At 38.1% G+C, this 12,827-nt stretch overlaps 1 protein-coding gene across 19 annotated transcripts in view; it reads left to right on the top strand.

Annotated features, from left to right (window-relative positions):
• Positions 1-12,827, top strand: part of DMD (dystrophin) — a 979,751-nt gene that overhangs the window by 938,838 nt on the left and 28,086 nt on the right. For 11 of the 19 annotated variants that reach the window (XM_042811110.1, XM_042811099.1, XM_042811092.1 and 8 more), the window contains 5 exons: positions 2,926-3,062; positions 3,842-3,880; positions 8,275-8,340; positions 9,365-9,430; positions 12,337-12,495. In XM_042811110.1, coding sequence (XP_042667044.1) covers positions 2,926-3,062; positions 3,842-3,880; positions 8,275-8,340; positions 9,365-9,430; positions 12,337-12,495 — 467 coding nt within the window. Of the gene's footprint in view, positions 1-2,925; positions 3,067-3,841; positions 3,881-8,274; positions 8,341-9,364; positions 9,431-12,336; positions 12,496-12,827 lie in introns of those variants that run through there. The other 8 variants (XM_042811094.1, XM_042811095.1, XM_042811106.1 and 5 more) reach the window with 4 other exon arrangements.

The following is a 12,827-nucleotide window of genomic DNA, read 5'->3' on the forward strand; positions in this document are numbered from 1 at the left end:
ATCTTTTTTGTGCTGCAGCTATTGAAAAAGTAAACCTAAGTACTGCATGACTGAACAAGATATCCACTGAAACTATCATGTCTAGTGTAACTGTTTTCAAAATGAAATGAAAAGAGTTTTGCGGATGACAAAGCACTTTTTCCCCTTCCTTCAGACAGATCTCTCACCTCAGATTGCACTTTTGCAGAGAACTTCCAGGAAATTTTGGAGCACAGCAGCCCTTAGTTCTCCTGGAGGGGAATTTGAGAACTCATGTAGAATGTCCAGGTTCTCCCTTACTGGAAAAGGTTGAGGCAGATTGAGGCAAAGGCCTTAGTTTTCTTTTAGGCAGAAGAACTGCAACAATTAGTCCTGTAAGCAACACAGCTGGATGTCTTGTTCAGAGAGAGGTGACTTTTAAAAAGGTTTCAAATAAATAATGTGAAGAAGCATTCTTCAAGACTGAGATTTAAATGTAGGATCGTATTTCTTTTTGGGATCAACACCTGCACACACAAAAAAATTGCCTTGATAGAATTAAGCATATCAAATTGAGATAATTTTCTACAGCTAATGTTTAAAATTGGGGCTGAGGTCTGGAGTGAGGGGTTGGGAAGACACTTTATTAAACCAAAGTGCAAAAAGTAAGATGGTTGTAAGTTCTGCTTTTGTGAAGAAATAGTTTTTGTTTTGGAATAATTTTGCAACATGCTAGACCCAGCTGCCTGTATACTGCTTTGATTTAAGAGAAATAGGGTGCTAAAAGTAACAGACAGAAAATTCCACGGTTTCTTCTTTGTAAACCCATTCTGCTGTGAATTTGGTTTTCCATTCTGAAAATTGTGTGGTATAAAACTTCTATGGAATAAATCAGGAAGTCTGGGTGAAAATAGCTTCAGTCTATCAGCTTGTTCATGTGGTAATCATATTTTTTTTTGCTATTCCTGTGCTCCTTGAACATTTTCGACATTGAAACTGGATCATAGGAGAGATGCCTGGTATTTCAAGTTGTCACTGAAAGATGTGCTTTCTTCTTGGGATGTGTGTGATACCAGCTTTCAGACTAGATCAGAATTTTTCCATGCAAACACACTATTCTGCTGCTTGGCTGTCATGTGATGAGTTCAGGAGAGATAACATGTCTCAGGAAGGTTGAAGCAAAGAATGTTTCATTACTCGTTGTGCATAAAAACACAATCAAATTAGAATCAAATGCAGTTGAAAGTATACACATCGAAAATATACGCTAAAAATAGGCAAAGCAGGAATAAATGTTTATAAATGATACAAGTCAGCAAAAGGAACAGAAAGCTGTGCTTAATTTGTTTGTACCAAGACTAGATATCAGAAGAATTCCCAGCTGAATTTCTCTAACTGGTCTCACGATGCTTACCTCGTTAAGGATTCTCACTGTAGGATTGCAGCTTGTGTTCAGGAGAGGGAATTCCCTCCTACTGCAGGCCACATCAGTAAATGCCCTTTCCAGAGTCCTCTGACTGGTCTAGATGTACTTAATCTCTCCCTTTCTTTAATTCAAGTTTATTGAAATACTGCTGAGTGTTATCATAGTTTCTTGGAAATACAAATGCTGGTGTACTGGCTTGTCAGTTCTGATGTATTATTTCTCTGCCAGTCATTGATCACACTGAATTTTCATACAAGATTGTTTGGAAAGAGAGTCAAATTCTTTCCTGCTTTACATGAAGCTTGTAGGTATCTTCAGGATGGGAAGAACATTCCTTTCTGTTACTGCATCTCAGTCTTTCTGCAAATCATTTTTTAGAGCATGCTTAATTTTTCTACCTGAGCAATCATTAAAAATACATACATCTGTGTATCAGCAGCTTCACAAAAGTGGGCTTGACTGATGGATTCCAGCGCCTCCTTCCTTTCTGAAATGGAAGGCATAGAACTCATTAAAAAATGTCAGAAAGATTAACTTTCCCTCATTTCTTTCCTTCAAATTAGATACACTGGAGAAGTGATATCGTTATGTGGGTCAGGATGAACTTAATTTACTGTAGAAAAGCAGTATTTCAGGGTCAAGCTTCTCTGTGAGGTGTAAAGATGGAGTGCAGCCTGACTAATGTAACTGAAGTCTTCCATTAAAATTCTTCAGAAAATTGTCTGACTCTTAATCAGGCTTGCAAGAAGTGTTACATCTTTGCAGCAGACATGCTTTGAACTCTTTCTGACTCATTCTGGTCTTCAGGAAACTAATTGCACTTCGTCTCCTCTGTTGGTGTCTGTAGGAGAAAGGAGGTTGAGTGCAGGCAATGGAGTAGAAAACTTTCTGTAAATTATACTCTCCTCAGGTTATCAGTCTTAAATGCCTCTTAGCTTAAGATTTAACAGATGCAAGAAGAAGTAACTGATGTAAGAGTTTCAGCAGCTCTCACCTGCTTCTTGTTTTTCTTTGATAAAAATATTAATGGCAGAAAAGATTGAGGAGGAAAACTGCAAAGAAGAGGTGCCAGGAGTATTGCCCTGGCTTTCATGGACCAACAGATGCAGGAGATGGAAGCAGTGAGCATACGGGAGGAGTCAGGATTCAGCCAGTCAGACAGGTGGCAGCTCCCACCGACCAACCATGTGCCCTCTGTTGCACTCGTTGCAGTGCTGCGCAAGAAATAGGTGGAGAGTCCCAGGCCACATGAGGAAATTCTCATTTAATTACTTTTTGTCCTCTTTAGATGAACTGAGAAGAGGCATGAGTCTGTTATGGGTTATGGAGCTTCCCTTTCCTTCTTTCTCCCCTCTAGCTGTGCTGTTTTATAGTACATTTTGATGTGATTGATAAATAAATTGTGTGGTTCTGGAGGCAAAGTCATTGGCAACTCTGCTTGGTGTGGCCACAGCTCCTTCGTATGGCGCAGCAAAGAAAGGGGCAACTAAAAGTAAATACCTGTCATGAAAGATGATTTCATTGTGATTTGTGGCTTTCAGACAACTTCTGGAGAAGATGTCCGTGACTTTGCCAAGGTACTAAAAAACAAATTTCGAACAAAAAGATATTTTGCAAAGCACCCACGAATGGGCTACCTGCCTGTGCAAACTGTCTTGGAGGGAGACAACATGGAAACGTGAGTAGCTATAAAGTTTCTAAGTAGCAATGTATTTGGTATGCTCTTTGAGCTTCCCAGCTGGTGCCAACTCCCTTCACTTCCTACATGCATAAAGCCTCATTCTTTCTTTCATTTTTTGTTAACCATGGCTGGCAGGAAAACACAAGCTGGAGTTCCAATTGCCGTTCCTATTATATGTTTGTGTACCTGTCCTTACAGGAACTTCCACTTCAGTCAGTAAAAAAAAATAAATGCTGTCTGACAGCCTTATAAACATTTAGTTTTGATATGGCACCTCGGAAACTAATGATCTCTTCATCAAATTTTTATTTCCTTCCAATACGTATTTTTCTGTATTTTTTTTTTATTTAGTTTGCTATGTTTGCAAACTTTTCAACTGGCTTCTACTTTTCTCACTGCATAAATTTAGTCTTATTAAATGACTTTGAAGTCAGTTTTTGGAGGAAAAAAGAGCAATAATACATATGGAAAAACTGATGAGTAACCCACTCCCCCTTGTTAGATTTTTTTTGTTTGTTTGTTTATTTGGTTGTTTTGTTTTGGTTTTTTGTAAGATAATGGCAATTGCACACAGCTTGTCCTCGCTCTCTCTTTTTTAATTTTAGATATTTTGTTTCTCTTTTTGGTTCTTTGCTCTCCATGGTCATTCATGTTGGTCTATTGGATTTCTGTTTTTCAGTTGTTGTGATTTTATTTTTTTTTTAATCTTTCTGTAATTATTTTGCTGCTGAGTTTCTTCTGCCTCTCTCTTCACCTCCTCATTTTTTGTCTTGCAGTCCTGTTACTCTGATCAACTTCTGGCCAGTAGATTCTGCGTGAGTACTTTTGCTGAAGTGTGCTGCTGCTGCTACTGCTGCTGCGTTCCCTCACTTTTTTGTTTATTTCTTTGTTTAGTTTTGCATAAGTTCATTTCCTTCTTTCTTTATGATAATTTTCTTTGGTACACTCTCTAAAGGAATGTTTTGATCCCAGATGAGGAGAATGGGATAAATCCAGGAACTTCCAGCAATCATGAAATGTGTTCTGTATACTCTTCCTGGAGTATGTATTTTCATGGAATTAACAGGGATTTTGGTACACTCTTACTGATGCTTATAAGAGTTTGTCATTTAAAAGGCTGTGTTTCTGAATGTGTCAATCCCTCTATGTGTATACAAAATGCTTTTTGACAGATATGAATTGAATGGATTTAATTCAATTTCAGGAATGATACTGTTTTGTAGATAAAGCTATAATCTGGCTTTATGCACAACCATGCACACCTGCATACTCACATGCCCAAATTAATCCAAAACTCACTGGACATTTTACTACAGTTTTTTTACATGCGGTTTGTGAAGGCAGGTTGAAATGTTTACTGTATATTTTTTCAGAAGTTAAAAAAAAGCAGGGTTTTTCAGATATGGATTGGATTTTTGTTCTTGCATCATTCTTGCACATGCATCATCTTACTGTTGTAGTAACACCCTTCTCGTAAACTGAAGATATATCTTTACCGTTGTGGCATTTGCTGCTACTAGTGTTACATGGATGATTTCAGAACAATGTTAAATAAGGTTTATTTTTAATTCACATATTGATAATGAGACTAATAAATAGAATTTTATATATTTCCATATGGTGAAATGTATATGGCTTGCACCTTCATTGAATTTTTGGTAGAATAAACAAGAGTGAAATGAATACATTGGAATATTGATGTATAGTTTTCATTTGGAGCACAGACCATTGGGAAGTCAAATGCAGTGCTCATCCTCTAGGAATTTTATTTTGTGTAAGCAAGAAATGTATATTTCTGCAAACCACATATGGTTAAGGATCCACCCACAAAACTGCCAGAGGGCTGAATTGAGACTGAAATAGTGTGGCTTTGAACTTTAAGGGTGCATTTGCATTTATAAATGCATATGGGGTGATTGCAGCATACTGTGTATAAAACTCTGTCTGTAGGTTCCTTACCCTTTGGAACAATTGAAAAGGTAGAAGTAACCTCTTAAAGAATGCTTGGATAGTGTGGAATGCCATTGCTGTGTCTGACATAACATGAAATTAAGCTGCCATAACGTGCTTATTTGTAAGGCACACTGCCACTAGTTCACTCACAGTAATAACTTCACGTATGCCTACGCTGTGATAACATCACACCTAAGATTTACTGTTGATTACTACAGGGACCTTAATGTGCATGTAATATTTAAGAAAGCTTGGGAAATACGTAGAGACATGATTTGGATGGAGAGAGACCTAGCAACTTTTATCAGATCAACTCAGATGTCTTCCTGAAAACAGTCCTTTTTTCTGGTCTGACAAGAAACCAGGAAATTAAAAAAAAAAAAAAAAAAAAAAAAAAAAGGCTGGAAAGAGTTGCTGTTTGTTCTGCTAGCTTTGGTTCTTTCTTCAGTGCTAGACCACTGGGGTCACAGCATAAGTTACTGAACTAGCCAGCTTTAAAGCTATTTTTTCAGTTACAGGGCTCATTGCAGCTTTGGCAGGCAGACATCCTACTCTGGTTTTCATTGCCTTTTTTTGGTATTCTCATACCAGTTTTTTGGTTGTCTTCGGAGCGCTGCAGAAAAGCATAACCTGACCAAGATTCAAAAGCACTGTATCTATTATATAGCATATATATCTATATGCTATTCGGGCATCAACATATGTTTTGATATCTGAATTTGTTTATAAGCATGTACATGCATATCTATGTGTGTTCATACAAGTAAGTGATTTAGGTCACTTATTATCCCATATGTATTCTGCTTGCCCAGCAATAAAGGGGCAGCTTACAGCTTTTCATGAGAATTTATGTCTTTTTACTTGGATTGGGGACTGTTAGTGGCACAAAAACAATTTACTTGATTCTGCACTTTCAAGAGCCATTAACTGCAGTGCTGGATAGCACAAAAAATGCCCTCCTCCTGTCGGCCACATTTCCACAAGTGCAGGGAATTGCAGGACGGGGTGTTTACTGCTCGATTACCACTTGACGTGAATGGAATTCCTCAGTCTATTGCTGCAGACACCAGCTTGAGAAATACAGCTGTGGAGCCCTTGTAAAAGGAATGACTATCTTGGTTAAATATTGGCTGTGTTTCTCGACCTTCTCACTGAATGTTCAGACTGATTACATGAGCTGATTACATGTGTTCAGAAGGTAAGGCCAGTGAGCGCTTGCACAGATGGTCATCTAAAGTGTGTCTGCAATAGTCTTCAGTGCAGCACAGCTATCAGCTATTCACAGGCCGGCTCAGGTACTGGAAACAGTGTCCCTCTGAGCTGCTAAATTTAACATGAAAACTGCAGTGCTTCCCAGCAGGTTTGCTTTAATAAGCAAACTTTTTAAAATCTGAGTGGGGTAGATTTTCATTGCAGTGTGTTCTAAAGTGGAGGCGAACTTGGAAATGTAGACTTATCCCATGCCTACAAAGTTTGCAGAGGGGCATAGAAAACTCCAACACGTTACACTGGGCTGTCTTTAAGAAAAATGCATATTGCACACTTTGTTCACTTCTGAATGTAAAGCTTAGTTTTGAAGCAGCAAGTATGCAGTTACGCAGTCAAGCAAAGCTTTTACCTTGTGCTACTGCCAAAAGACAGACACATCATTTCTGTTCCTCCACTGCCCAGTTGGTCCCAGCCAAGTGCTGCCATCTTCCTTTACTGGTACGAAACTGTGGAGTCATGTAGTAAAAAGGGACCAGAGAATGATGCAGTTCAAAACTGAAGCTCCTTCTAATACAAGTTTCCTAATCCACGAACAGTACTAACAGCAGCATTTGTGCATGCACTGTAAACAAAACCTCTTCTTTCATCGTTAGTACCAGCTTAGGTCAGCTGGATATGTACTGCCTGTCAGACAAAAAATGAAGATCGCATCAGTTTGTCAGAAAATAGTTAATATTTTAGCTTGGTGATCCACATGTTCTTGAGAATACTATGCAAAGTTGCAGGCAGGTGGTTGTCCATCTGCATGAGTCTCTGCTGTACCAAGAAATGCTGAACTGTTATTTGAATATGTAGTGGGAAAAATTACATTTGGAGGCCAAAGCTCATTTCAGATAAAATGAGATTCACAATGCTTGACCTGTAATGTCTTAAAGAGAAAAGCCTTGCCCTTCTTTGAGGCATTGGCTGTTTTGTATGGTGCATATCATTCTATTAATTCTGAAAGGTCCTAATATTTCTAAAGCCTTTTGCAGACTGTTCATGAAACTGGAAAATGACCAGTGAAGTATAATAATCACTTAGCACTTTTACTGCAGGATGATCAAGCTCCTAGCACAGAAGCATTAAGCACCATGAGATTATTAGTTCTGGTTTATAACTGGTAAATACAAAACAGATTTTGTCTGCACTTGAGATGTAGAGTTCTGCCAGTTGAGCAGAACCAGCCCAACCCACACTGTGCAGCAACTTGACATGAAGGGAAGACATTTCATTGATCAGGAATTCTAAAAGGAATTGCAAGAGATGGAAATTCAGATTCAGCTAAAATAAGGGGTTACTGTAATATCTGGAAAGCTGCATCATGTTTTGTTGTTTGTGTACCTCCTGCTACATGCAGATAGGCAAAATCCCACATGTCAGTCAGAGTGCTTCCTGCAAGCACATCTGTTCCTGAAGTGCTGAGGTGACATTGTCCTGACCAAGATGTTCTCCAGGATCGAGACTGGACGAAACTCATCACTTTCAGCAGTCTGTTATTAAATGCTCGTTTCAGCCATTTAATGTTTCTGGCTGCTGATGGAGTAGCTCTTGCAGGCTTTTCTAGGTGGAACGTGCCTCCACTATGTTAGGGACGTGGCGTGGGCAGCGGGGAGGCAGAGGAAGGGCTCCCAGCGACAACTGACAGCACTGCCTTCAGAGCAGGCCAGGCGCAATTTCACATGGAGGAGAAGGCAGATGTAAGGGCAGAATGGGAGCAAGGCCTCATCTGCACATCCTCTGGAAAATGATTTTTTGGGGGTTTGTGTGAGGAGGAGTCTGCAACAGATGGATTGCCAAAGGGTGAAAGTGCTGTGCGCGGTACCACAAAACACGGCGTGCCTGCTTGAGGAGGTGCCCGCCGTGCGTGGTCGCAGTTACAACATGCTGTTTGTCAAACGCAGTGTAAGCGTAAGGCATAGAGGTGTGAGGGCATAGACGGAGCTAAGTGTCTTTTTACTTTTAAGGGGGTATTGTTTGTGATTAATCAGTGTTTTCTGCCTTATAGGCCTGCCTCGTCCCCTCAGCTTTCACACGATGATACTCATTCACGCATTGAACATTATGCTAGCAGGTATGAGACCAGCTGGACGTTAGGCAGATCTTTCTCTAAACAATCATTTAAAAAATTCCAAAGGCTGCGTGCTGCCTGAGTGGGTCTTACAGAAACGTAGAGTCTGGGGGTTTCTTCTCCAGGCTCTGGGATGCAGGGTATAACTCATTTTTGCTACTAACCAGCCTCCCACTAACTTGCATGCCAGCGCGTGTGTGTGCTTAGAAATGGCCCTGGGGGGGGTCTTTGTTAAGCTGCACCCTCAGTTTGCACAGGGTTTAATTACTCTGGTGTAATCATACAATTCAGAAGAGCAGAAGTCTCCAAACTTTACAGCAATCTCAACTGCCATTTTAATGTTAAGTAATTCACCACATGGATTACCACAAACAGGATCTTTCCTTGGTTTGGAGGATAAAAATCATTGGTATATCACTGCTTCAGTTCTCTTCTCCACTTTCATACAGCTCTTAACGACGACAAAGTGGGTTAATTGCACAGATAGGAAAAATAACATGCTTCTCCACTGAGGAAGCAAATTTGCAAGGTTTGAGATAACGAATGTTACTGCAACCTCCTCATTCTGTCCCCCAAAATCATTTGATAATATGATAATTCTTGGAATTATGCAGTATGTTTAGGAGGGACTAGCTGTTGAAAACCAACGAGAAATGACTAATCATTTCAGTTCTGATGATGGCGTTGCCAGGTATGGAACAATTTGTGTAGTCCCCTGGCACTTTAAGGCCTTTCTGTTCCTGTGGAATTAATTAGTCATGAGTTGAATAAAATCTCAGATAAAGACTTGAAAATCTGAAGAGATGAAAAGTGAATTTAGCCAGGCCATTGTAATGAAAAAGCAATTATTCATGATAGCTAATTGCAAAACCTTTTGATAATCAACAGAGAGTATAAATTCTTCTGGGTTTCAAATTCTATAAGTCATCAAAAACATCACACTCTTTAACTCTTTCAGGAATGTTAAAGCAAACAAGGTTTATGGGAAATATAATTTATTTTAATGAGTCTGTTTGTTTTTCCACAGGCTAGCAGAAATGGAGAACACCAATGGTTCTTACCTAAATGACAGTATTTCACCTAATGAGAGCATGTAAGTAGGTCATTTTAGTATTTTTGACATGAATTTTCTTGTGAAGGTTAATAACTAGTAATGAAACTCTGCAATACTCTGCACCACACCCAGTTCCATTTCATGATGAACTCTTGTTCTTTCAATTTGTACAGTAGTGTCTGGATTTATGGCTTTAATACTGAATTTATGCAACAGATGATTAATGCTTCCAAAATAAAGTAACTGATTTTTCTCAAAAAAATATTCAGTAAATACTTCCCAAATTACTTGGAAAAAAATTGTACATCATCTAATGTGTTCTAAGGAAAAAAATAAAAAGTTATCCCTTTTGTCTGAACTGCAGTTAATAGTGTTAAATTACTGAGAGGGCAGAATGTAAATCAAAAGTCTGTTGAGGCTGTGCAGAAAAATTTGACCTGTCAATAGCAGAAATATATTACAGGTGTAAACCATGAGGGAATCATCCTCACCATAATATATTTGAAGTAGTAACCTTTCAGTTAGACATATCATTAGCAAGCACTTGGTTTTACTAATTTAAATGTAAAGACATATAAAATTTAAGGAACGTAGTCTGAAACTTTTAAAGAATGGTTCAGTGTGACATCATACTGAGACCTTTTTGTGGTTTACAAACATGATTTGTCATGGTTTTCTTGATTTCATTTGCTCTCTGAATGAAGTGGCATAGAACCAGAAAACGAACTGTGAGTAGTATGATTGAACACAGGAGAGAAGTACAGAAGTCACTGTGGTGCTTGAAAATTAGGTCTTAGTTAATTGACTGTGTAGAAGTCATGCCACAAATTCCAAATCATTCAAATATTTTTTTAAAAATCTGTTTTTCTGCACTAATCTCATGCTTCCCCCAGCTTGAGGATTTCTCTGAAAATTCAGACAGAATCTTCTTAATAAGCAAGAGTTCCTTTAAAGCATTGTACTGCCAATTTTCATTCATAAATTCAGAGTCCAAATCACTTGTAAGGATGTTTGTGAGCCAGTGAAGTGTTCACAGATAGTAATAAAAAAGCTTGTTTCTGTGTTTTGAAATGCTTTCTCTTTTAGCTTGGTAGGATTGCTGCCAACTAACTTTGAAAGGAGATTGTGTGTACAGCCAAATACGTTGTCTGTACATGGGTTTTACAGTGTTGGTTCCCAGAGCAGGAAGTTAAACTGACGCGTGAAAACTAGCACCTACACAGTGTCAGGGCAGTTTCAATCAGTTAATGAGAACTTTGTTTCCCAAACTGAATGTCACTTTTGAATTGTTGCCATCATATTATTACATATTTTCCTGTTATTGTCATTAAAATATTTCAGTGCCTGTAGTCAGAAAATCATACATAAGCTGTATTGTTTTAATTACAGCTTCGTCTCACTGATGAGTTCATTCTTTAGCTAATAAAAGCTGTATTAATGTGATTAAGTTAATAACATAACCACTGATTATCCAGCCTCTTCATTACTTGTTTGTACTGTAAAAGTTAGAATAAATATCCTGTGTTTTAGAAGAAATAAGAGCCAGATTTAAATTGCAGTAAAATTAAAGCTCACTGTAAATTCAGAAGTGTGGGTGAGTTTTGTTTGATGCCCTGTAGATCTTATTTGCTGATGTTCTCATGGTGTTTGGCTTAAAATTACAGTTAGAACGCCATAAATATGGACATGTGGTTGGGGGGAAAAAGAGAAAATGCCGGTATATACAGGTACAAAATATTTCAATGTGTGTTGCCATCATAGTTATATACATAAACACACACAGGTTAAAGATCACACAGGACAGTGTCTTGGGAAATGGCATTATGCTGCAACATTTTTCACTGTTATTTTGCTTAAGCTGCTTACAAATTCAGAAATAGACAAGCCTTTAAAATTTTGTTTAAAAAGAAGAAATTATGCTTGTGAAAAATTTAGTATTTCTCATTTATGAACTAATAGCAATGTTCTCTGCACTGGTTTAACACTCCTGCAGTCTATAAAATGGCATCATTAACATTTTCAGTAATAAAATGCAACAAGAAATATTCTGAATTTTGAGCCATAACAGCTATTCCAAATGTCAGTTAAATTCTAAATTACAAAGGTAACAAGAAAAAGATAAAGCTAGACTGAAATACTTTGTTGTAACTATTACCATAAAAGCAAGATTCACAATAGCTCTGTAGTTTTTTTCTGTGATTGGCTGGAGGTGTTGCTATCTGTCATGGCTTCTGCTACTGCTGGTTACTGCTGGTGTTAGCTGTATAGCCTAGGGCCTGTATGCCATTCCTTAGAGCCTGAAAAATACATCCATTTAATTTTTTGAGATAGTTAAGGTCTTCAGAACTCAGTTTGCTTTTTTTCTCCCAGAGAGTCTCTGTTTCAATTGCCTGATAGTTTCAGGGGCAATAAAATAAAGCAGTTGTTCACTTATATTAAATAGAATATATTTATATTCTGAAAGTGTATATCACTTGTAATTCCAAAAGAAAAAAAAAAAAAAAAGCAACTCCTCAATGAGAAACGGCATAATTTTGTTTTATTATGTCAATATTTCTTTTATTTCACTCCATTTACAAGTTTATAGGGTAAAATAGCTAAGTATTTGGAAGACTTTATTAAATGAGTTGATATAAAATAGATGCCTCTCCTCTTCTTCAATAACCTTTGTGGAACATAGATCAGGCAGGATAAGATTTTTCTCGAGCAGATTTCAAATCTCACTTAGGCAAAAGAGGAAAGCTGTGATTGTCAGCCAAACTATGCTTTAAATATGTGAGAAGCAGAGGGAAAGAGAGGTCAGTTCTACAGAAGGGGAAAATTGGTGTAGACTAAGTTGAACATTTGAGTGGATTTTGTTTTGAGGTATATTGCTCTGCTTTTTACAAAGAGTTCAGTGAATTCCTGTCTAAGAACTGCCTGGTTTATCCTCCTTTGTTTTCCAGCGATGATGAACACTTGTTAATCCAGCACTACTGCCAAAGTCTGAACCAGGAATCCCCCCTGAGCCAGCCCCGAAGCCCTGCCCAGATCTTGATTTCTCTGGAGAGTGAAGAAAGAGGTGAACTGGAGAGAATTCTTGCAGATCTGGAAGAAGAAAATCGGTGGGTTACAGTCAGCTGCAGCAGTGATCGTCTGCACACTAAAGATACGAATGGGAAGAGGGAAAGCTAATAAAATCCTGCAGTTAGAATGTCTTTTAAATTAAATTCATTCTATTAAGTCTACCTAAGCTATTCATGGTTTTCCCTCTGTAAGTGAGATGATGAGGCTGAAAGAGTGTAATTATTAACTCATTCCTATGTTCAGTGCAGTGGTGAGTCAGCACTGAACCTTCAAAATGATGAGCTGCAAACAAATGTATGGGTCACTTAATATCCTTGTGATTATGGTGTCACCTCCAACGAGCTCTGCTAGCTGTGTTTCATAGCATTTC

This window comes from Centrocercus urophasianus, unplaced genomic scaffold (genome assembly GCF_019232065.1).
Source record: "Centrocercus urophasianus isolate 14NV4802_14NV808 unplaced genomic scaffold, USGS_Curo_1.0 seq_12, whole genome shotgun sequence".
NCBI classification, from domain to species: domain Eukaryota; kingdom Metazoa; phylum Chordata; class Aves; order Galliformes; family Phasianidae; genus Centrocercus; species Centrocercus urophasianus.